We start from the raw sequence: 24,722 nt of genomic DNA, 5'->3' as shown, positions 1-24,722 counted from the left end.
TTCACCTGGTGATTCAAATAAATCCCAAAGAAGAAAATTCATTAAACCTAAGGGCAGTCTGCAATGATCTTCACATCAAGCTAAACTCAAGTGAGTACATAAAAATACAGGCGATTTCTTTTCTTTTTTTTTTTAACAAATTCTTCGATTAGATAATTATTCTTGAATATGGAAAGATATATTTATTGCCAGCTTTCAAACCATATTTTCCATCCCAGAGAAGGCAGTGACGGTGTCTCCTACAGGGGAACAGAGGGATGGATTCAAGCTGGTTGTCCAGGGGCCAGATAGGTAGATTTAGTTTCATAATTCTAGAAGTTTTTTTTTTTAATTCAAAAAGAAATACCATTCCTGTGTTTCATCACCATAGTATCGGGAGAAACAAAACTGTGGAGCCAGCCACCGCTGAATTCAAATCCTGGCTTTACCATTTACTGGTTTATCACTTTGGGTTAAGACACCTAATATCTCAGGGCTTTAGTTACTTCATATGCAAAATAGTTTTTTCTTAATGGTAAAGATGAAAAGTAATAACAATAATATTGTAGAACATACAAATATTATTAATAAGACTATGCTTACTTCATACTTGGTACTTAAACTTTGCCTCCTGTTGCCACTTCAGGTTCATGTTTACGTGGTAGAAACATGATAAAACATTCTCTATCTTCCTAATCCCATTCACACATGAAAAATCTACAACCTTGAGTTCTGGGTGGTACAGAATTTGGGGTCAAAAGACTAAGATATGGTCATGGTTCTCTTACTCACCTATTTTGTGATTTTGGAAGATCATGGAACCAGGCTGGTAAAAAGAATTTTATATCATCCTTAAAATCTTAAACAGCTCTAGAGCTCTTTTCCATCCACAAAATGAAATAATCTGTGGTGCAAATACATAATATCTAAAAATAACTTCAAGCCACTTTAAAATAAAGAAATAAAAAATAACACAGTGCACTTCGTTGCTAAGGGAAACAGATTCTGCAGTCTCAGAGCAGTAGTAAATTAAAACATCTCAAGGCACCCTAAGCAATTAGTTCTATGACCCAGATAAATGTATTGGATTTTAGAGCCACCAGAGACTTCAGAATGTTTCAACTGCTTGCAACAAGGGCCTCTCACCCCTAGGCAGGTAGAGAAATATGGGCAGGTAGGGAGGGAGCATTATTTGGCCCCTTTACTGAGTTATAACTGACATACAATAAAATGTACAGTTTGTTAGTTCTCACATATGTGTATACCTATGAAACCACCACCAGAATCAAGAAACTGAATTTATCCATCGTTTTGTGGGAAGGGTTTTGATCGCTATAGTAATAAGGAGATATTACTGGCATGGCCTGGGGATGACAAATGCTCAGTCTTGCACAAAGAATTAACTCATCCAAAAAGAGTCAATAGCACATTCGTTGAGAAATACTGGGACCAATCCCTTTGCTAAACCAAAGAAGAAACTGAGCTCAGATGAGGAAACTGAGGCAAGACCCCATGTGAGTTTCTTGTTTTCGTGTAAATGCATCTGGAGCATACATGTTCTTTTTAAATTATTATTATTGGAGTAATAATTATCTTTCCAATTATTATTGGAATATAGTTGCTCCAGAAAAACATCTACTTATGACTATGCTAAAGCCTTTGACTGTGTGGATCACAACAAACTGTGGAAAATTCTTAAAGAGATGGGAATACCAGACTACCTTACCTGCCTTCTGAGAAACCCGTATGCAGCTCAAGAAGCAACAGTTTGAACCAGACATGGAACAATGGACTGGTTTAAATTGGGAAAGGAGTACATCAAGGCTGTATATTGTCATCCTGTTTATTTAACTTATATGAGAGTACATCATACAAAATGCCAGGCTGGATGAAGCCAGGTAGGAATCAAGATTGCTGGGAGAAATATCAATAACCTCAGGTACACAGATGATACCACCCTTATGACAGAAACCAAAGATGGACTAAAGAGTCCCTTGATGAAGGTGAAAGAGGAGAGTGATAAAGCTGGCTTAAAACTCAACGTTCAAAAAAGGAAGATCATGGCATCCAGTCCCATCACTTCGTGGCAAATAGATGGGGAAACAATGGAAGCAGTGAGAGACTTTATTTTCTTGGGCTCCAAAATCACTGCAGATTGTGACTGAAGCCATGAAGTTAAAAGACGCTTGCTCCTTGGAAGAAAAGCTATGACAAACCTAGGCAGAATATTAAAAAGCAGAGACGTTACTTGGCTGACAAAGGTCCATATAGTCAAAGCTACGGTTGTTCCAGTAGTCAGGTATGGATGTGCGAGTTGGACCATAAAGAGGACTGAGCGCTGAAGAATTGATGCTTTTGAACTGTGGTGCTGGAGAAGACTCTTGAGGACTGCTGCTGCTGCTAAGTCGCTTCAGTCGTGTCCGACTCTGTGCGACCCCATAGATGGCAGTCCGTCAGGCTCTGCCGTCCCTGGGATTCTCCAGGCAAGAATACTGGAGTGGGTTGCCATTTCCTTCTCCAGTGCATGAAAGGGAAAAGTGAAAGTGAAGTCGCTCAGTCGTGTCCGACTCTTAGCGACCCCATGGACTATATAGCCTACCAGGCTTCTCCGTCCATGGGATTTTCCAGGCAAGAGTACTGGAGTGGGGTGCCATTGCCTTCTCCGTCTTGAGGACTGCAAGGAGATTAAACCAATCAATACTAAAGGAAATGAATCCTGAATATTCATTGGAAGGACTTATGCTGAAGCTGAAGCTCCAATATTTAGGCCACCTGATGTGAAGAGCCAACTGTTTGGAAAAGACCCTGATGCTGGGACAGATTGAAGGCAGGAGGAGACGGGGATGACAGAGGACAAGATGGCTGGATGGCATCACCGACTCGATGGACATGGGTTTGGGTAGACTCCGGGAGTTGGTGATGGACAGGGAGGCCTGGCGTGCTGCGATTCATGGGGTTGTAAAGAGTCAGACACGACTGACTGACTGACTGAACAACAATAGTTGCTTTACACTGCTGTGTCAGTTTTGGCTGTAGAGTAAAGTGAATTAGATATATATATAATCTTTCTTTTTTGGATTTCTGCCCCATTTAGTTCACCAGAGAGAACCTAATAGAGTTCCCTGTGCTGTGTGTTCTTTAAATAAGCAATACAGTATTTGCTTAAATTCTAGTCTGAATCAAATGATTCATGTCATATTGACATTTAAAAGCTATACAAACTCTGAATGATGTTATTTGAGTATGACAGTGGACTCTTCTCAATAGGGTCAGTTAGCTGGGTGCTCCCTTCCCCAGGGACATGCGTGTCATTCAGTGGCTGCTGCTGCTCTCTTGGAATACAGAGTTAAGGTCAAAGACGCAAAATCCAGGTAGGTACAACTTTGGTTTTCTATTCTGGAAGAAAAAAATCTCATTTGTCTTAATCACAAAGATGCAGTATGCTTATGTTAAACTGTCCATGAACAAAAGGAATCAAAACACTCAGAAGGGCCTGAAAATAGTGTTTAGTTGCTCAGCTGTGTCTGACTCTTTTGTGACCCCATGGACTGCAGCTTCTGCCCATGGAATTCTCCAGGCAAGACTACTGGAGTGGGTAGCCATTTCCTTTTCCAGGAGATCTTCCTGACCCAGGAATTGAACCTGGATCATCCACATTGCACACAGATTCTTGACAGTCTGAGCCACCAGGGAAGCCCCCTAAAAGTGTCTATGAAGACCTTATTTATGCACTCCTTGTTGTATAGTATCTCATACAGTGTAATGTATAATTCAGTTGTTAAATATATATAATTTTTATATTTAAGATATTAAAGATCATTTGGGGTTTTATGTGCTCCAAGAACAAAATTTGTTATCTATTAGAACAATGGTTACTCTAAAATGGGAAGCAATGTGCTAGCTCAGTGATTCTCAAACTTTTATGTGCTTAGAATCACCTGGAGCAATTGTTAAACAGATTTCTGGGTCCTAGCCCCAGAGTTTCTAATTTTGTTGATCTGGGAGGGGGGAGCCCAAGAACCTGCATGTCTAACAAGTTCTAGATGATGTTGATGCTGCAGGCCTGAGGACCATATGCTTTCTCCTGGTGCCCATCAATGGTTGGCTCTGTTGATTGGACAGCGTGAGTAGAAGAGATCAGCCAGGATGGAACACCCTGCTCTTTGTACACCCATCTTTGCTGTAACTGCTCTAGTACCCTAACTCACTGCCAGCCATCCTTCCACAAAAGGCCTCAAAAAAAATAAGGTTGAAAGGTTTGAGTAGAGGCCCTAGAAGACCATGAGAATTAGAATATTCTGTAAACACGTTTAAAAGAATTTGAGCCTAACAGAACATACCAAAAGATTAAGATAAACTCATGACCTCCTGACTTTAAAGAGAAAAAATGGTTAATACATACTTTTTTGAATGATAGACTGTTAAAAAAAAAAACAAACACAAAGGACAATTTCCAGCTATAGAGAGAATAACAGTGTCATGAACAGACAGGATTATATCTTAGGTCTTGGGGTTGTCCATATTCTGCATGAAAACTAGTTCTCAGAGCTGCAAGGGAAACGTAGAGAGGCAAACTTCTAACCTTTCATAGACCAACTTTGTTCTTCAGCTAAGAGGATTTAAAGCAAAATGAGAAACAGATGAACCTGTCTGCAGGGCAAGAATAGAGACGCAGATGTAGAGAATGGACACGTGGACACAGGGGAGAAGGGAAGGGTGGGACGAATTGGGAAATCAGGACTGACGTGTATACACTACCATGTGTAAAATAGCTAGCTAGTGGGAACCCGCTGTATAGCACAGGAAGCTCAGCTCAGAGCTCTGTGATGACCTAGATGGGTGGAGGAGGGTGGGAGGGAGGGGATGTATGTATACACATAGCTGACATATTTCACTGTACAGTAGAAAGTAACGAAACACTGGTAAGGCAATTATACTCCAATTAAAAAAATAATGCTGAGATGATAAATTTTAAAAGAATGAGGCTATCTGAGTTTATAGCTGACTTTCTTTTATTTATGTGCTCTGTTGTGACTACATGGCCACACTCATCTAAAGGTTTTATTTCTAGGAAGTTGACGCCTGGACAAAGAAATAAATGTAAGTACCATTTCCCTGAAGATTTTTAAAGACAATGAAAACATGGAGAGGAACAGTGTCACCCAACCATTCTCATTCAAGCCTAGCAATAATTGATAATAAAATTGGCTTATTTTAGGGAGAAACATTTACTTTAAAATAAATGACAAGTCAATCCTTATAGCCACAAAGACAATATAATTGCTTCCAAACCCCTGAGTATCTATTTTCTTTCTTTGAAAAGTCCCGTCAGTAGTAGTGACATTTCCAATTTAATAGTGAGTACTTCTCTTCTTATATTAACTGAGCATTAGACTTTTAAATTATTTGTTTTATTTTGGTATAGCATGCATAATATAAATTTACCATCTTACCCATTTTTAAACTTATATTTATGTGGCATTATGTCCATTCACACTGTTGTGCAACCATCACTATCATCCATCTCAGATTTGTTTAATTGATTTATCCCCCCAGTATGGGGCTTCCCAGGTGGCACTAGTGGTAAAAAAAAAAAAACAAAACTGGACTGCCAATATAGGAGACATTAAGAGATGTTAGTTTGATCCCTGGGTCAGGAAGATCCCTTGGAGGAGGGCATAGCAACCCACTCCAGTATTCTTGCCTGGGAAATTCTATGCAGAGAGGAGCCTGTTGGTCTATAGTTCGTAAAGTCGCAAAGAATCAGACACGACTGAAATGACTTGGCATGTTAGCATGCACATGATAAAGTTAGAGGTGACATGTATGGGTAACTTGGGTGTCTTTTCAAATATGCTGTCAAAATAGGGGAATTCCCTTTAGTTTTCTGGAGGAGAGTTAAAAGAGGAAACACATGAGAATATTCAGATAGCAGAACCAATTATGGGTTCCCCAACTCATTTCTTAAATTAGGGCTACAGCAAAAACTTGGCATCATCTGCTGCATCTTAGGTGCCCTCTTTTTCTAAACCTATGCAGACATCATTCTGTGATTACTGTACTCTTTCCCACTGAATTTCAAAGTCTTTCTCCATACGGTCTTTCAGGCATTATTACAACTAATTAATTACAGCTGACCCATAGAATGAACTCTCTTTACCATCTGCTATAAAAATGCAGGCTATGTTAAAAAAAAATGCAAGCCATTTAATGCAACCAAAAGTAATAATTACTTGGATTCCTTTTGGGCACATCAAAGGTCCAACATGAACATCAGTACATGATGTACACATGCATGGGTAGAAAAGTCTTGTACCAGTAGAAAAGTCTTCAATATGGGGATGTCACAAGAAAGGTTCCTTAGCATGGAAATTATCACAATAAACAATGTTCTTACCTGGGCAGGAACACACTTTCCACCACATAAAAATCTTGCATGAGAACATCTCGGTCTGGCTTGGAGGTGAGATTACCCACTGTGTATCCTATTCCCAGCTGAATAGCACCTTTGATGGCAGATGATGCAGTCTGCAGGGAAAACAAGGATTTCAGCGTTAGCCTCAATAATCGGGACCTTGTTCAATGTCACAAGTAGCAAAAACAGGAGAGTGAGGTTAGATTTCTTCTCTTGTTTCTAAGCAACGAGGAAGCGAGGTTCAGAAAGATGACAGGAAGCTTCTTTTGATGGAGAATCCTTTCCAAACGTCAAGGATCCACTTTCCATGAAATTATTTTGGTGGTTATCTTTCCTATATATGTTCCTAAGGTCAAATTACTGTCCAAAATCTCCATCTTTCTTTAAGAACTTAGAAACTTTCAATATATAGCACCGTAATTTCTACCAAAGGATCATTGGTACAGTAACATTTTTAAAAAATCAGAAGTTCTGTAACATACCTATGGATCAGGAAGAGTGATCCTGATCCAGGAAGAGTGATTTTGGCTTCATAAGAAATGAGAGAGTAAAAAACAATTTCAGCCTTTGGAATACATAAAATTTAATTTGAAAATTGCTTACTAGTCTTGCCAAGGGTCCATAATCAAAATTTCCTTCACTGATCTATAATTAAACACAGAGTTTTGGAACCTCAATATTTCAAATTTACTGCTTTTCTAATATTATTCCACAGTTAAACTGACATAATGTTAACTTGGAGGAATGACATATATATTTGTGTGTGTGCACACGTGTTCATGTATATATAAATAGTTTTAACCAACATAATAGGAGAAATAGAATAACTTAATTTAGGAAAATCAGAATACATTCTTCTTAATGGTACAAGTGTGGCATATTTTTTTACACCTTGCAATGTTTAATATAGTACACACTGGGAAAGAGGAGCCTGGCAGGTTACAGTCTATTGGTTGCATAAAGTCCGACACAACAGAGCGATTATCACTCTCACTCAGATAGTGGAAACTAAATAAATACTGAAATCACTGGTTCTCAGCCAGGGACATTTGACACTGGAGACATTTTTTAGTTGTCTTAACTGGTGGTGGTAGTGCTACTGGCATCTAGTGGGTAGAGGTCAGGAATGCTGTCACAGCATCCTACAATGCACAGGACAGCTTCTCATAACAACAAATTATCAAGCCCCAAATATTAGTGCTGAGGCTGAGAAACCATGCCTTAAATTGAATGTAATAAAGATCACCTGCTTAATAAAAAATATTCTTTTTGAGTTAACATTTTCACTTAGCAAGTCCAAGACCCAGCTCCATCTTCCCAGATGCTGCTTTTTTTAAAAAATTTCTTCAGGCTTTTAACATCAAAAAATATCTCTCTTCTTGAAAAAATGTATCCTCTTGATTTCTATGATAGAACACAGTCCTGTGCCCATGTCTACCTTTTCTGATGGTCTTTCATTTCTTCACTAAATTCTCATATTTTATTTGCTATAATTGCTGTGTCCCTAAAAGTTGGATCCTTGATTCTCAAATTTCCTTAGTTATGCAGACGATCAATCCATTCCTAATGGTTTCAAATACTGCCTACATGCATATGACTCTCAGAACCTACTTGGACACCGTTTTATCATCACAAACACAGTACACGTGGCACCAAACCATTATCTTGCAACCAATCCCCCTACCTCCAAGACTGGTGTCCCTCTCCCTAAGCTCTGTAATCCTGTCACTGAAGGGTGAACCCCAAAGCAAACCACATCTTGCACAGGGCTGGGTCCCCAGGAAATACTTGCTGACTGGGCCTGAAATGGTCACGATCATTCATACGGCTCAGTCACTTCCACTATACAATCAGTAACCCTCACTATCCCATGGAGTCATCATTCAATCGCTCTGCTTATTTCACTGCAAATATTATATCAGTCTTAGTGTGAGGACAACTATAATATCTATCCCCTTCTGTGCAGTTAAGAGAAATATCCTGGGGCTTTTCTTCTTTACATATGCCTTTTTACTTACGATCCCAGAGCAGTAAGATGGCAAAAGACTGAGAGTCAAGCCCAAATAGTGCAACTAGTGCTTCAAAAACAAAAAGTTGCTATTTTAATCTTCCCACTGCGAGCTCAGCAATGCCACCAGTTGGCATCAGTGACCTTTTGTACCGATAGCTCTGACTTCTGAAAGCTGAAATGAATTTTTCTCATTTTAACCTCACATAGAAATTCAAAAGGTTTCTCTTCTCCTATCCATCACACACAGCAGTATGGCACAGGACGTGACATCAGCATTTTCCAGAAGACACCAACAGTCTGAAACTTTCTATTCCAGATCTATCAACAGACACACACACTCTCAAACTGTTTTTCTTTCCCTTTACCACACCCTTGACCCTGCTTCCAGAAATACCTGTATTTCTGCTTAATTCAGTCATTTAGTGTGCTTCTTAGACCGGAACACATGTGAACCATGGAATGCCCAATTCTGTGTTAACCACCCTTCAGTCTTATCCCACCCCCAGCAACAGAAGGTGGTCAAAGTTGTGGCAGTCTATATCTGGTATTTGCAAACTTTAGAAAGTCTGAGAATCACTGGGTCATTTGTTAAAACGGACCAAAAGCACAACTATGGAGACAGTAAGAAGATCAGTGCTTGCCAGGGGGTTGGGGAGGGGAGGTAGAGCACGGAGGATTTTCAAGGCAGGGAAAACACTCTGCACAATTCCTTTATGATGGTGGGTCATGCATGCTCCTTCGTGTCTCTTTGTGACTCCATGGACTATAGCCCACCAGGCTTCTCTGTCCATGGAATTTTCCAGGCAAGAATACTGAGCTGGGTTGTCATTTCCTTCTCCAGGGGCTCTTCCCAACCCAGGGATCAAACCCACATCCCTTGAGTCTCCTGCATTGTCAGGCGGATTCTTTACCACTGAGCCACCTGGGAAGTCCACTTTTATGATGGATACACATAATTATGAATTTGTCTAAACCCATAGAATGTACTCCATCAAGAGTGAGCTGGAACATAAACTGTGGACTTTGGGTGATTATGGTGTGTCCCTGTAGGTTCATCAGTTGTAACAGTGAACCACTCTGGTGGAGGATGTTGACAATGGGCAGGCTATGCTTGTGTGGGTACAGGGGGTGATAGGAAATTTCTGTATCTTCCTCTCAATTTTTTGTTAATCTACAACTGCTCTAAAGAACAAATCTTTAAAAAATGTCAGCAAGCACTGAAAAACAAGAACCAAAGTGACTTATGGATTGCATCTCCAGAATTTCTGATTCCGAAAGTCTGCAGTGAGGCTCAAAAATTTGCTCTTGCTCTAAGGAGCAACAAGAAACTTTTTTCTCCTATGGTATAAGATTGAATTTTGAGTTCCTGAAGGAATAAGATTTTGGAAAGGAGCTCACTGACATCTGTTTAGTTAAATAAAAAAACAGACTTAGAATAATACTATTACTTTCTTTTCATGCTCCTTAAAATTCAAATGCTCTGAAGACAGAAACAAGAGAAGTCTTAATAAAAGTTATTTTTTATCAACTATTTGTGCCAGGGACTTGACATATGGATAACAACAATAATAATCACAATCAATCATAATTATGGCATATACTTAAAGAGTGTTTACCGAAAACACTCTATGAGGCAATCACTATTCTAAGTGCTTTTGGTTATATTAACTCTTCTATCCTCACAATAACCCTGTGAGGTAGGTACTATTATTATCTTCATTTTACTGACTCAAGTAGGTTTAGTTACTTACGCGAGGTCACACGGCTAGCAAAGAGGTGGAGCTGGGACTCATATCTGGCAAGTTTGGCTCCACAGTCCAGTTCTAGGTTATAAACAAGTACTGTGCTGCCTCCAACATCAGAATCTCTGACCTCATTTAACCCTTTCAAGGACACTGAAGAGAAGGAGCATCACACCCATTTTACAGGTGGGGATTTAAAGCTCAGCAAGGTTATACGACTGCCTCTCTCACATTGTTAGCACATAGCAGAGTCTGCCTGCAAAGCCCATGCCGCTTCCCTGTCTATTTTTTTCAAAATGAGTCTAGAATCAAAGTCAGAAGCTCTCTTTTAAGCCTAGCTGTTTGACCTCAGCAAAGGAAGCAGCTATGTGGGAGCCATGCCTTTTGATGAAATAGGGATAAAATATTTTATTTGCTACTAATCATACTCAATCATGGGTAAGCCTAAAAAACCCTGTAAACCACCTGGTAAACCAGTATGAACATCTCTGTTAAAGTCACTACTAATAACATGGGGAGGTACAAACAAAAGGAGATATTTTGCTGCCAAGGGAGGATGGCTACCTCTGGCTACCTCATCTCTGTGTAAAATTAAATGCTTTAGCATAGATGCATTGGGTATGATTAAAAAGCATCTTGACTATTTCATGGATATGTCTGACTGCACTGTGGCACGTGGATTTTCTAAGTCACCTGCAGTAAAGGCCGCACCACCTGACATCTTCCTATTGGACATTAGGCACAGGGACCAAGATGGGAGAAACCACAGCATTTTCTGACACAGTCACTCTTGAGCAAGAGGTGTTTTAAAGTTACAAAAACACTTGGAAATGCTAATGGGAGAGTTTCTGATTAGCAGACCAGTAAATCACGATGACTAAGAACCTGCTCTGTGCAGGGCAGGTTTCTCTTCTTTTAGAACCAGCAGTTCTTTCCTTGTAAACTCGAAGCCCACCAACAAGCCCTCTCAGACCAACATGCCCACAAACAGACCAGCGAGTCCGGAATGAGTTAGCAGCTTCACACACAGACACAGACACAGACACACACACAGACACACACACACAGACACACAGACACACAGACACACACACACACACACACACACACACACACACACACACACACACACACACACACACACGGTCCTTCCTATTTTCTGTGTGGCTTTGCATATGCTCTAAACATGTCGGTATGTAACCATTTTCTCTGTGCTCGGTGGTGTCTGACTCTTTGCAGCCTCATAGACTGTAGACTGCCAGGCTCCTCTGTCCATGGGATTCTCCAGGCAAGAATAATGGAATGGGGTGCCATTTCCTCCTCCAGGGGATCTTCCCAACCCAGGGATCGACCTCACATCCCTTGCAACCCTTGCATTGGCAGGTGGATTCTTTACCACTAGCATCACCAAAACATATAGGTTCAGATTTTGGAACATAGCCAGAGTCTACGTCTAATTCAGGACTTTTCAAGGGTTAAGTAGAGGCAAGATATTGTACGGATATTACAAACACCTCTAAAGCATGTGATATTTGGAGAAAGAACCAGCTAATACCCCCAAAGCAAATCGCATATATTTACATTCATGGCTCTTTACTACCCAAATTTGTTCAGGGATGATGGTAATAATAAAAGGAAAATTAATGTCAGCTTGCATTTGGATAATATGCTATGGTTTTCACAATACTACCTTCTAATGACTGCATTTATTGTCACAACTGTTATGTAGGTAGGTGGGGTTTTAATGCCCATTTTATAAAGAAACTTTGACTCTGGGAGACTAATTTGACCTAAATCCCTTGGCCAAGTATGTGATAATGCCAGGAGTGATACTCTGGTCTACAAGGCACCAGTTCAGTATCCTACCAGTGTGCACTGCTTTACCGGCCTCCATTCTGTGCAGGAGATGGATCTGATTGAAGCTGAGAAGTACTTGAACAAAGAGATAATAATGATGATTACTATCAATGAGACTAAACGTCCATATAAACCTGCTATTAGGGGAGTAATGATCCTGACAACGGTAAGACTTTAATGATTTTACTTTGGTTACAGGCAACTGCTTTCTACAGCATATTGTCTATGAAATTAGACCGCTTAATATGCAATCTGATATCACTGGTTTTAAAAGCAAGTACTAAAACATTTCAAGTCAACATTTCTCCCCACCTCAAGTGATCTGATGGCCTAATTATAGGATTACAGACAATATACATGATGCCAGAGTGATTTTTTTCTCCTAAAGTTCAAACTTTTTATTTTGTATTGTATTGGGGTATAGCCATTTAACAATGTTGTGATAGTTTCAAGTAAATAGTGAAGGGACTCAGCCATACATATAGATGTATCCGTTCTCTCCTAACCCCTCTCCTATCCAGGCTGCCACATAACATTGAGCAGAGTTCCCTGTATTATACAGTAGGTCCTTGTTGGTTATACATTTTAAATATAGCAGTGTGTACATGACCTTCCCAAAGTCCCTAACTATCCCAGAGTAATTTTTTTTAAAGTACAGATCTAGTCTTGTCACCAGCTTGCTTGAAAACTAACGGGTGTGTAGTATCCTAACCACAGGATTCACTCCAAATATCTTAGCTTGACACGGAAACCAATCTTCAATGTAGTCCTTCCCAGCCTCACACTGAGTCCTGCATCCTAACATATAAAAGACTCTAGGGACTTTCCTGGTGGTCCAGTGGTTAAGAATCCGCCTTGCAATGCAGGGGACATGGGTTCAATCCCTGGTTGGGGAACTAAGATCCCACATACTGTGAGGCAACTAAGCCCATGCGCCACAACTTCTGAGCCTGTGTGCCACAACTAAGACTCGACACAGCCAAATTAACAAACAAATAAATATTTTCTTAAAAGATTCTAAACACACACTCTATCCTTTAAGCAAGATAACTTTACAGGTCCATGAACCCCGAACAACTGCATGTGAAATTTTCTGCTGTGTGCATTTTTCCAAAGCAGGAGGTCCAATGCTTTCTCTTTTTCTCACAAGACATACTTTCCCAAAACCACAAATGTGGAGATTAATTCTAAATCAGAGATGTACACTGACAAGCACCTTAAACCAGGACATTAAAAAATGGTTCAGTAACACTTCTAAAGGGGGCGTCCCCCATGGCTCATGGCTTAACGGTAAAAAAAAATCCATCTATAATGCAGGAGATGCAGAAGACTTGGGTTCTATCCCTGCGCATTGGGAAGATCCTCAGGAGGAGGGCATCCTTCCAGTATTCTTGCCTGGAGAATTCCATGGACAGAGGAGCCTGGCGGGTTACAGTCCCTGGGGTCGCAAAGAGTCGGACACGACTGAAGTGACTGAGCACAACACCTCTAAAGAAAGAGAGAAAACAATCCTTGTCTGGCTGGGGAGACCCTGCCCCTCTCCTTCACTGCCACAGCTCAAGTCCAGTTCTGGGTTCTCTCTCCTGTCTCTGAACCTGAACTCAAGAAAGACGGCAGAGATTTCTTATTTGTCCCAATGAGAGAATTAAGGGAAAAAAGGGACAGATTTCACAAAACTGACTGTAGGACTATGGAAATGGGATAGTTTGTGGACAGGCAAGTGGAATGTCTCCTGAAAGGAGGTGGGACCACCTCTTGCTCTGGGTTCCTCAACCCATTTCTCCAGTCCCTCCTTGATTTGGTTTTCTACTGCTGCTGTATAAATGACCTCAAACTTCATGTCTTCCAACAACACAATGTATTATCTCACAGTTTAGGAGATCAGAAGTCCTAAAATCAAGGTGTTGGGAGGGCTGTGTCCCTTCTTCCTTGCCTTGTGGTCCCCTCCTCCATCTTCGTAACAGCAGCATCTTCAAATCTCTCTTAATCTCTCTCTGTCTCCCCTCTGCTTTGGTCTCACATCTCCTCCCCTGATTCTGACTCTCTAGCCTCTCTCTTACAAGAGCCTCTGTGATTGCATTGGGCCCATCTGGATAGTTCAAGATCACTTCCCCATCACAAGATCTTTAACTTAATCACACCTGCAAAGTCCCCTTTGCCATATAAAGTAACATATCACAGGCTCTAGGGATTAGGGCGTGGCTGTCTTTTGGGGACCCACGATTCTATACTCTACCCTCTATTTCAGGATAGACTTCAGAATTTTTTCCAGCGTTGCCTAGGTAAAGAGAAGAGCTCTCCTTAGAACTCCATTCAGTCACATGCTCTTCAATCATTTAGATCTTCATTCTCAAAGATCTGAGAATTTTCTGTGACCTAAGCACTATGCTAGATGTTGGGGAAAGCATAAAAAAAAAAAAAAAGGTCCTGTTCTTGCTCTCATGAGAGTTTCTAGGTTAGTGAGTGAAAGAGATATTAAAGATATGCATTCATAATAGGCAGTGATACAAATAACAGGGTGATGTGATTAGACCAAAAGTGAGGAGATTCATTATAGAATGGGGGAGAGTTAGGAAAGGTCTAGCAGGAAGCATACACAGTCTGAGACATGAAAGGCGAGAGCCAGTTGGCAGGTCATATCAACAGACGCTGGCTGTATGCCCATCACATCCCAGGCACTCATCTACAAACTGGGGATACAGAAATGACCTGGCCTGAGTGCTTGCCCTCAAGGAATTGAAAGTCACATTAGGAGGTCAGAGGAATCAATTTCCAGGCATAGAGAAGCAGCAGTTCAAGAAACTGAAAGCAAATCACTATGGATGAATTAAGGTAAGCGTCAGAGAGACCATCAGAGTGGAGGCTGCAAAGATGAGCTGAATCTAGGGCTGAGCCCCATAGATCCTGCTAAGGGTCTGATGTGTTTCCATAAGGGAAGAGTTATTGTCTAACCTGAAAAAGTTCACTCTGGCTGCCATGTGGAGAACAGACTAGAGAGAATATATGAGGAAAAGTGATTAGGAGGCAAGTGTCATGGTTCATGGGTTTGATCGCTGGGTCAGGAAGATCGCCTGGAGGAGGGCATGACAACACAGTCCAGTATTCTTGCCTGGAGAATCCCATGGGCAGGGGAGCCTGGCAGGGGTCACGAAGAGTCAGACACGATTAAAACAACTTAGCACGCATGCATGCATCATGGTTCACATTGAGATGTGGATGTCTTAAGAATACGGTGATAAACAAGAAGATGGAAAGGAGAGTTGAACTTGTATATATTTTGGAGGGAAATAAACAGAACTTGCCGTGAGCTAGAAATGAGGGAGAGAATAGTACTGGAATGCCTTCTAGTATTTTCCTTGAGCAGTGGAGAGGACCGAGGTTGCTTTACTGAGTTGGGAAGACTGAGGGAGGAACACATTTTGGGGGGAAGATTGAGTTCCATTTGAGATGCCAGTGAGACATCCAAATGATGTTAAGGTACAAGTCTGGAGCTTAGAACAGAGGTTTGGGCTGAAATTTTGAATTTGAGTGTTTTCAGCATATAAATGGTATTGAAACCCAAAGGGCTGATTGAATAATCGTGGGAGAGAGAAGAGCAACTTGCCACCGCAACTTGAAGCCCATGCCCCACAATCACCTTGCTCGCCGCAAGTAGAAAAAAGCCTGCCCAGCAACGAAGACTCAGCACAGTGAAAAATAAATAAATAAATAAAATTATGAAAAAAAAGTCCAAATACAGGTCGAGAATATTTGACAAAATTATTTGATAAACTCTAGTCAACTTATGCCTTTGTTTAAACCATATTTTAAAAATGTTCTATAACTTAAAAAAAATATTACATTAAGAAAGCAGGATATAAAATACATACAACAAAATTTGAAAAAGAAAAACTCACAAATGTCTCATACACATCCACAGAGGAAAGAAAGACAGGAAGGAAATACATCAAACTGTGTGATTATCTCTGGCTTGTGGGATGTTGGATGACTTTTACTTTCAAGTCTTGTACTTCTCAGATTTTCTAAATTTTGTGTTACAGTTAAGAATGGAAATGTCCTTCCATGAAAGCATCTTTACTATGTTTATAAATACATTTTGAATGATGACAAAGGCATGTCTGGGATTTGCTAATTTTTAAAATGGCTTCTTCCCTGGTGGCTCAGTGGTAAAGAATTTACCTGCCAATGCAGAAAATGTGTTCAATCCCTGCATTGGGAAGATCTCTTGGATTAGAAAATGGCAATCCACTTGAGTATTCTTGCCTGGTAAATCCCACGGACAGAGGAACCTTATGGGGTCATAAAAAAGTCAAACATGACTTAGTGATAACATTTTTTAAAATCTTATTTTCTTTAGGACAAAGCCTTCATGCTAGAAACCCATGTAACTATTATACTCTTATGAAAGTGAAAGGGAAAGTCGCTCAGCCGTGTCTGACTCTCTGTGACCCCACGGACTGTACAGTCTATGGAACTCTCCAGATCAGAATACTGGAGTGGGTAGCCTTTCCCTTCTCCAGGGGATCTTCCCAACTCAGGGATCAAACCCAAGTCTCCTGTTTGGCAGGTGGATTCTTTACCACTGAGCCACCAGGGAAGCCCCAAGATAATGAGCCACTCATAGTTGATTAGCAAGGATGAACCATATGGCCTCACCAAGACACAAGAGCTGGCTTTGCAGCTGCTTTCCAGGTCCTGCTTTGCTATGGAAAAGGGACCACAAATTCCGGTGGACAATTTGCTGTTTAGGCTGCACAACACACCTGACAGTCTTTGCACAAATCTACATCTTCAATCAAATTCTCCTGCTAAACTTGCTATGTGATTCCTGGTCTCCACCCACGCTGACCCCCCTGCCTTCAGTGTTGTTCCCATCTTCCTTTGCTCCCCATTGAGTCTTCCAAGTCCAGTTCTCCATTAGTCTCTACACACAGTGTCTGCCCGCCCAGCAGCTAGACGTGACTACTCTCCTCTCCCAGTATGAGTGGTTTCACACTTTGGGGGTACTGTTACTTTCATGGCCGGCAACTACTTTTCTGATACAATTTCTGCAGTCATCGACATTTTCAAAAACAAGAAGGCTAGAGCACCATTATAATGATGTCTTCCGCTGTGCCCGCATGGACCTTCTACGTGGTGAAACTGCCTTATAACAAGGTCATTCTGACACATTAGGCACTCAATAACTTTGGAAGAAGCCCAAGACAGATGCACTTTCTGTGTAATTTTTCCTTATTGCTAAGCAGCCGTTATAATAAGATCCCAGTGTATTCACCTGTTTGAAGAAAGATTTGATTCTCTAAATATGCTAGAAAAGGCAGAACAAAGAGCACTTAATTTCATGTTCTCTTGTAAATGATCTTCCCCTCATTTATATGATTGGCAGTGAAGCATATACTCTCACTGGAATGGAAAAGCATATTAAGCAAACATTTCTCATTAACAGAAAAATACTATACTCAAGGTGTTCAGCAGTGGCAAATTATGCACACTTAATTGCCCTTAAAAGAGACATGTCATCAACTGTAGATGAAATTTTTGATTTAGGACAGAATGGCATTATGAATGCTGCTATATTAGTCTTTCAGAAATATTACAGTGTAGACTGAGATATTCACCATAAATATGACACAATACAAGTAGCCTTAATGCTACACTGAACACTAGGGAAAAAAGCTTCATTTGTTTGTATATTCAAACAAAAACAGTATTTACTTGATGCAAATACAAATTTAGGTTCAATAAATAAAAATAACAAAAGATTGGATTTTCATCCTCCTAGAATCAGAAACACCTCGGGTCCCGAGTATTATATTTCCTGGTAAGGGGGGTGTCAGTTTTAAAGGGAAACTATTACATCAGTGCTAAGCACTGTTTGTGGGGGAACAACACAATGCTTATGGCAGATGTTGCTGGTTGTCCCCAATATCCACTCACCCCTCTTGTTTAGAAGTTTTTCTCAGTAAGGGTTGATTTTCATCCTCCAGAAGACACAGAACAGTGTCTGGAGACAATTTTAGCTATCGTAACTAGGGAGTGTTACTGACATCTATTGGATGTAGGCCAGGGATGCTGGTCCTACAATGCACTGGAGAGTCCCCACAACAAAGAGTTAGCCAGTCCCAAACGCCAATAGTGATAAGATTGAGAACTCCTGTTATATAGTAACAGAAACTTGAATTGGGTAGTTGTTAGGTTCTCTTGCAGCTAGGTGTAGTCACGTGTCTAATTTCTGACCATTGAGATGTGAGAGAAAATGATGTGACCAACTTTGCAGTCACATAGTTAACATGGAGGAGAACGTCCTCTGCAGCTGTGATGGCCAGAGCCTAAGCAGCCCTGATTGATCTTATTTGGAAGCTGTACATTGAGGACAACAGAAAAACAAGATTGAAACCTGGGCACCTGTGACTCTGAAGAGGAGGTAAATTACCTCTGAACTGTTACTTGAGAGAGAAACAAACTTCAACTTTGCTTAAGTCACAGTTACTCAGGTTCTTGCTTTTACATGTAGCTGAACCTATATCCCAACTGCTTATCAATGAACATACGACCAAATGCTCTTTACCTGAAAAGTGATGCAGACTCAGAGATAACTCAAACTGAAACAGAAACATCTGCACAGATAGTATTGCTTAATTAAAGAAAATTAAACTGTAGCTCACACTCACTGAGGAAAAGTCAGACAACTCTTAACTATAGAAAGTAAAACACAAAAGTACCCTTTCTCAATCTCCCTCTTCAGAGTTAACTACTGTCACTTCTTTGGTGTGTATCCTTCCTCACATCTTTTCTTTATAACAACACATTGAAAACATTAATATAAGCACATGTATATATATTAAAAATTTTTTAGATGGGATCTTCTTATTCATGCTCTATTCCATTTTGTGTTTTTTTACATAATATCCTTCCATATCTATCTATACAGATTCTCATTTTTAATAATTACACAGGTTTTCATAGTTTGTATGTAAACGCAACTGCTTCAACTACTCTATTGGTAGACATTGTAGTTCTTATTCTCTCTTTTTAATGGCAAAATATTCTGTAATAAACATCCTTGCTCAAATAACTTTGAACGTTTCTTTCTTGCAGATTTCTGCAGCATTGATTCCTAGAAAAAGAACTGCTGAGTTAAAGGATATGCACATTTATACTTTTGTTGGTACTGCCAAAACGCCCTCCAAAAGAAATTTCATTAAAAAAAAAAAGACTTCATCAGTTTGTATACTCATCAACAGAAGAATGAATTTGGCATCAAATCTTCACCAACACTGTTATCATTAATATTGTTAATTTTTGTGAATCTTGCTGTTTTAGTTTCTATCTTCCTGATCATTAGTGAAAAAGACCCTCTTTGTGAGTTTCTTGTATTATGCACCTTTAATGTCATACTCTTCTTTCTGTTTTATGGTTACACACTACACACTAATAACATGCTCAATTATTTTATATCAGTTAAACTACATTTACAAAATAATCACCTTGGAAACTCTAAAAAGAATAAGATTCCATGCCTGCTCTTCAGTATTTTTATTGTTGAACTTCAGGCTCTCATGGGGCAACAACTATTGCTATTCTTTGTCATCTACCCAATAGTTCTTCTTTGTTCCTTTTTACTATAACAAAATTTTGCACTTCTCTAGATAGCTTTTCCAATTTGAAGTAGTACTTCAGAAGAATTTATGCCCATATTCACAATTTAAAAAATACTTTTTTGCAGTAACAAGAGATGTACTCCATAATCAGCTCATAGGGACAGGAGATTCTTTTGGAGGAATATATACCAGCAGCCTGGGGGCTGTTTGGGAGGTTGAGAAACACACCTGTTCAGAGAGAGATTCAGAGAAACCGTACAAGTGCATGTTTAACTGTCCCTTCAGAGTCTTACATCCCTGTTGTGAGACGCAATCAGGTCTCTTGAACTGGAACTGTATGCACATTAGGGTAGTATCTTTCTTGGCAAATCTCTGCTTCATTCCATTTAGGGAGGAATAAATGGGGCACACTGAGACCGTTTCACCACTCTATTAGCTAGCTGGCATTTTTCTGGGAGTTCACTGTCATCTGGGCTTTCTCCTGAGTGTGTCACAGCCGTTTTCTCCTATAGGTGCATATATCATCAGAACAGCTCAACATAGAAGGTAATGATTTACCTAAGATGAAACTGGTTCAGAAAGACAAAGAAGTATTCAGAGCCACGCAGTGAGGAAGTGATAAAGCTCTCAAACCCAGATCTCTTAACCTGAGTTCATGTTTATAATCGTCACATGTGACATCATAACTGGACCTAGAAATAGAGATATCAGCTTTGCCAACTGGGTCTTTCAATTCAGCACAGGCTCAGCTAAATTCTATGGTTAGTCTAACTACTTGTTTCTTGGCTCTGTGGGCCTATTTCCAGACAATATCAAGCCAGATTCTACTCTTTTATTTGTATTTTCCACTGACCAGCAAGGTCATGGTTAACTCTCTGTGCCTGGAGGTGTGGAGGTGGGCCAGGGCCAGGGCCAAGCCAAGCCTCACTCCTCCAGAGTTCCCAGGAGTTTCACAGAACTCTGCCAGTTCAGGTACACAGAGACATGGGTACTTGAAGGAAAGGCTTCCTAAATAGGGCCAAAGTAGAAAATATTCACTGCAATATTGGCATTTTGGAATCTTTAGAAAAAGAATTAAAATCTAGACTTGTCTACCAGCTTTCCGTAGGGCAGCTAGAGGACAAACCACCAACCCCTCCCCCCAAAAAAGAAACCCTTAAGGAACCTCCACTCTCCCATCCATCCTTCCCAGCCTTCTATTAGACCCATCTACACTGAGACGATATTAACCCCTGCCCCACTTACACCCCTACCCTTTCATGCTCTTGCTGCATATGAAGACAGACAGATAGACACACACGCATACACATGCACTGCTGCTGTTGTTGTTTCAGGAGATGGGAGGGGATAATTGCAACTTCTTAAGGGAGTCGAAGACCTGCAGGGAAATTTAATATACTTTTGGAACTACCAGTGGTATATAAGAGACTGTTGTTTCATCCTATATTACCAACTTCAAGACACCTCAAACCTTTCCTTTCACTCCACTAACTGATTTCTTCAGCTTTTAAAAGAAGAATGTATTAAGGAGGAGAAATAATCCACTATCTCTCAATGCTCAGTAGTGTCAGCAGGGCCATTGGTCACTATTCTGCAGTTAATTAATTCAGAAGTAAATTCTCTGACTTCATAAAACAGGAGGGCTTAATTGCTGTATCTTTACTTGAATAAAGAAAACAAAAACAGAAATGAAACTTCTTCCTAGGATGGTGGCGGGAGGTGGGAGTCACTGGGTTTTTGGGGTTTTTTTTTCCATTTTTGCCTCAATTTGTATTAGTCATAATGTTTTTAATAACTAAGTTTGCTGATCTGTAAAAAAAAATGATTAAATGAGAAAAACAATAGATGGTATAGAAGCAGGCCTAGAAGAAGTAAAATAGCTTTGCTTCTTTCAAATCTCTTCCAGCTTATTTTTTCCCCCTTAGTTTAATTTTCAGGATAAACTCTTTCAGTGGGCCAGAGGGGACGTTTATGAATATATATATATATATATATACACATATATATACACACACACACAAATAGCATATGATATCATAATATATACGTAACATATCCCAACATATGTTACAGGGATAAATAATATTTATGGAAAATAATACTCATATGCATGTATGTGTTTTTTACAGAAATAAATAATATTCATGAAATAGAAAGGCAAAGCTCAAGGATCGAAGATTTACAAGAAAGGAAGGGGAAGTCTTGTAATTGTTGAATGAGATGGAATCATACATAAAACAAAAATAATTTTACAAACTGAAAATACACTAATCTCTATAGACTAATAATGAAAAGCATCATTTGCTAGAGGTGTGTTGTTTGTCAATCTTCTACCTTTCTGCTATGCTGCTGCTGCTAAGTCGCGTCAGTCGTGTCCGACTCTGTGAGACCCCACAGATGGCAGCCCACCAGGCTCCCCTGTCCCTGGGATTCTCCAGGCAAGAATACTGGAGTGGGTTGCCATTTCCTTCTCCAATGCATGAAAGTGAAAAGTGACAGTGAAGTCACTCAGTCGTGTCTGACTCCTAGCAACCCCATGGACTGCAGCCCACCAGGCTCCTTCGTCCATGGGAGTCTCCAAGCAAGAGTACTGGAGTGGGGTGCCATTGCCTTCTCCTATAGGTAGCCCCTAACACTCCTTAAAGAATAGAACCAGCAGCTGTCAGAACTAAGGAACAATGGATGCTGACAAAGGATTAAAAAAAAAAAAAGGCTGCTCTTTAAATTCCTGTGATCAAGCTCTTTCCTGAAAGAAAGAGGAGTGAAGCTATTCCTCCTTTCACAATTAAGTTAAACGATTGTAACAGTAATTGTTAACAATGTTATTACTACTTGCTTGGTAGTGCTGTCCATATTTTTGGTAAACCACAGAAGAACAATGCCAAGAGAGTTTTTAACAAAGAGATCTGAAATGTTAATGCTAGTATTTATCTGATGGAGCTTTACAATTTGGATTTAGGTGCTTCCTTAATATAAAAAGATTGGTTCTAAGTATTTAAAGGCCCTAATATAAAATTTTCTTTCGTGAGATAAATATGCACACCTACTTCTATAATACTGCCTTAGATTCCGCTGTTATTGTTGTAAGTGTTTATTACAGGCCAAGTTATTTGCATTATTGATTTCTCACCATAATCCTATTATTTCCCTTTTATAGGTGGATAAACTGAAGTTCAGAAACACTACATATCTGAAAGATAAATTCTAGGTCATTTTTCATAAAAGACAATTAAAATGTACAAACACTACATATCTGAAAGATAAATTCTAGGTCATTTTTCACAAAAGACAATTAAAATGTACAGACAGAAATATCTGAGGTTATTTATGTATCTTTCAAGAACCTCAATAATCAGGTTAAAGTTAGGGGATAGTCTAAAACACTGTGTACAGTTTCAAGTAGGGATTTAACATTCTTTGCCCATGTAACTAACCTCTATGTTTCAAGATCTAGGATTACATTGCATTCTCTTTTAGAATCATGGAACCATTTCCAAAATTCTCTAAGAACCTCATACATTTGAACAACAACAAAACCCTAGCCATCTTAGGAGCTCAGGACTTTCCCATCTGTTGGCAGCTCCCTCGATTCATGTCTGATGGCTTTTCCTCCCTTGCCTCTGGATGCCTCCCATCAAGGCCTTTCAAATAACTGTGGTTTTCCTCATGCCAGGAGCTAGGATTAGTTCCTTCTGCCAGAAAAACTCCTTAGGTCTCTAGAATAGAAACATTATCAAAACCCAGCTGGACACCAGGGCTGCAACAGGGATGGAATGGGAGAGTCCCTGGCCAGGGGACTGCCGGTCAGTGAGGCGAATGTGATGGACTGATGGCAGCCAGTACCTCTCCCTGCATCCCTGAGAAGCTCTACCATGGGGCCCTGCCTGCCTAAGATGCTTCTGCATTCACCATACTCTGGGTTGCTGCGGAAGCTTCTCCCAGATCCTCTCCATGGCACCATGCCACCATCTACTGTCCCAGGCCGTCTCCTCCCTCCTCTCACCTAGAGCTGGACACTGGGAATGCAGGGCGAAGTCCAGATACGTGAAAAGTCTAGACTGGAGGTTCCTAGCTCTACCACCAACCAGCTTTTCCACCAAAAGTAGAAAAATAGAAGAAAAAAAAAAATTCACAGACAATGATTATTGCCCTCATTTCATAAAGCCTACCATATTAACAACTGAACATGAACAGACATTTGGTATCAGCAATAGACAGAAAAACCTGAGTTTGGGGCCCCCTCTGCTACCAGGGTGGCTGGAGACTGAGAAAGTTAGTGATATAACTGAGCATCAGTTTCCGCCTCTGTAAAATGAAGGCATTTGACTAGATGATAGCCAAAATCTCTTACCCACATAATATTCTGTAAGTCTACTTTCTAATTACATTCATTTTGCAGTCTATGCAGTCACCAACCCAAAGTCATTTGTTTTGCAAGGTTTAACGTATTGCATTCCAATATTTTCTGCTTTTTCCACCCATTACAGTTGCTCCTTAAAAATCATAACGTAAGTAATTGCATCTTGCCTACTTTAGATTACAACCCTTCATGTAAGAAAGACTGATACTGAGAAAGGAGAACAGGGTAGTCATTTCTCACAACAGAAGGAGGAGGAAGCAACCTTGCTTCACCCACGTGCAATTTCCAGAAGCCCCAGCTGGGTAAAGGCTAAGGGTGCTGCTTATGTGTTTGGTTCTTTTCTTTTGAGCTCAAAGGTGTTATTAAATTGATTGTCATGTTGCCTAAGGTCATAAAAGTTGGTGTCAGAGTTACCAACAGATAAACACCTAGCTCAGGATTCTTCCTACGGGAGCTTGCCACCAGATTCAGAAAACTTTCTGGATCATCAGGTGATGTGACTGTTCTCAGCAGGTTTCTTATAAGCTCTTGGTTTGATCCCAACAAACCAGCCTTCCAGTGGCCCAGCTCAAGATGGATCATTGATGGCCCCAGCTGGTGGATGACCTGCTATTACTAAGAAAGTTAACTGATCCACAGGCCATTGCTCAATAGTGGGCTGGTTCCTTCCCTCTTTCTTGGTAACAGTTAGAGGAAACTGTGGTGGGTTTCTGCAGCCCAAACCTTTGACCCCATTCTCTCTCTCTCCTCAACTATG

General features: G+C 40.2%; 1 protein-coding gene across 26 annotated transcripts in view; it reads right to left on the bottom strand.

Moving 5' to 3' along the window:
* Positions 1-24,722, bottom strand: part of PIP5K1B (phosphatidylinositol-4-phosphate 5-kinase type 1 beta) — a 521,283-nt gene that overhangs the window by 179,334 nt on the left and 317,227 nt on the right. For 23 of the 26 annotated variants that reach the window (XR_014057501.1, XR_014057490.1, XR_014057489.1 and 20 more), the window contains one exon: positions 6,377-6,507. Coding sequence is in view for 19 of the 26 variants with exons in the window: in XM_081503676.1 (XP_081359802.1) it covers positions 6,377-6,507 (131 nt within the window). In the remaining 7 variants the exon portion in view is untranslated. Of the gene's footprint in view, positions 1-6,376; positions 6,508-16,183; positions 16,294-24,722 lie in introns of all 26 variants that reach the window. The other 3 variants (XR_014057525.1, XM_081503835.1, XM_081503796.1) reach the window with 1 other exon arrangement.

This window comes from Giraffa tippelskirchi, chromosome 1 (genome assembly GCF_054371585.1).
Source record: "Giraffa tippelskirchi isolate mGirTip1 chromosome 1, T2T-mGirTip1v1.2.pri, whole genome shotgun sequence".
In the NCBI taxonomy this organism is placed as follows: Eukaryota; Metazoa; Chordata; class Mammalia; order Artiodactyla; family Giraffidae; genus Giraffa; species Giraffa tippelskirchi.
The sequence above is the reverse complement of the archived record's forward strand: the minus strand, read 5'-3'. Positions and strand labels throughout refer to the sequence as shown.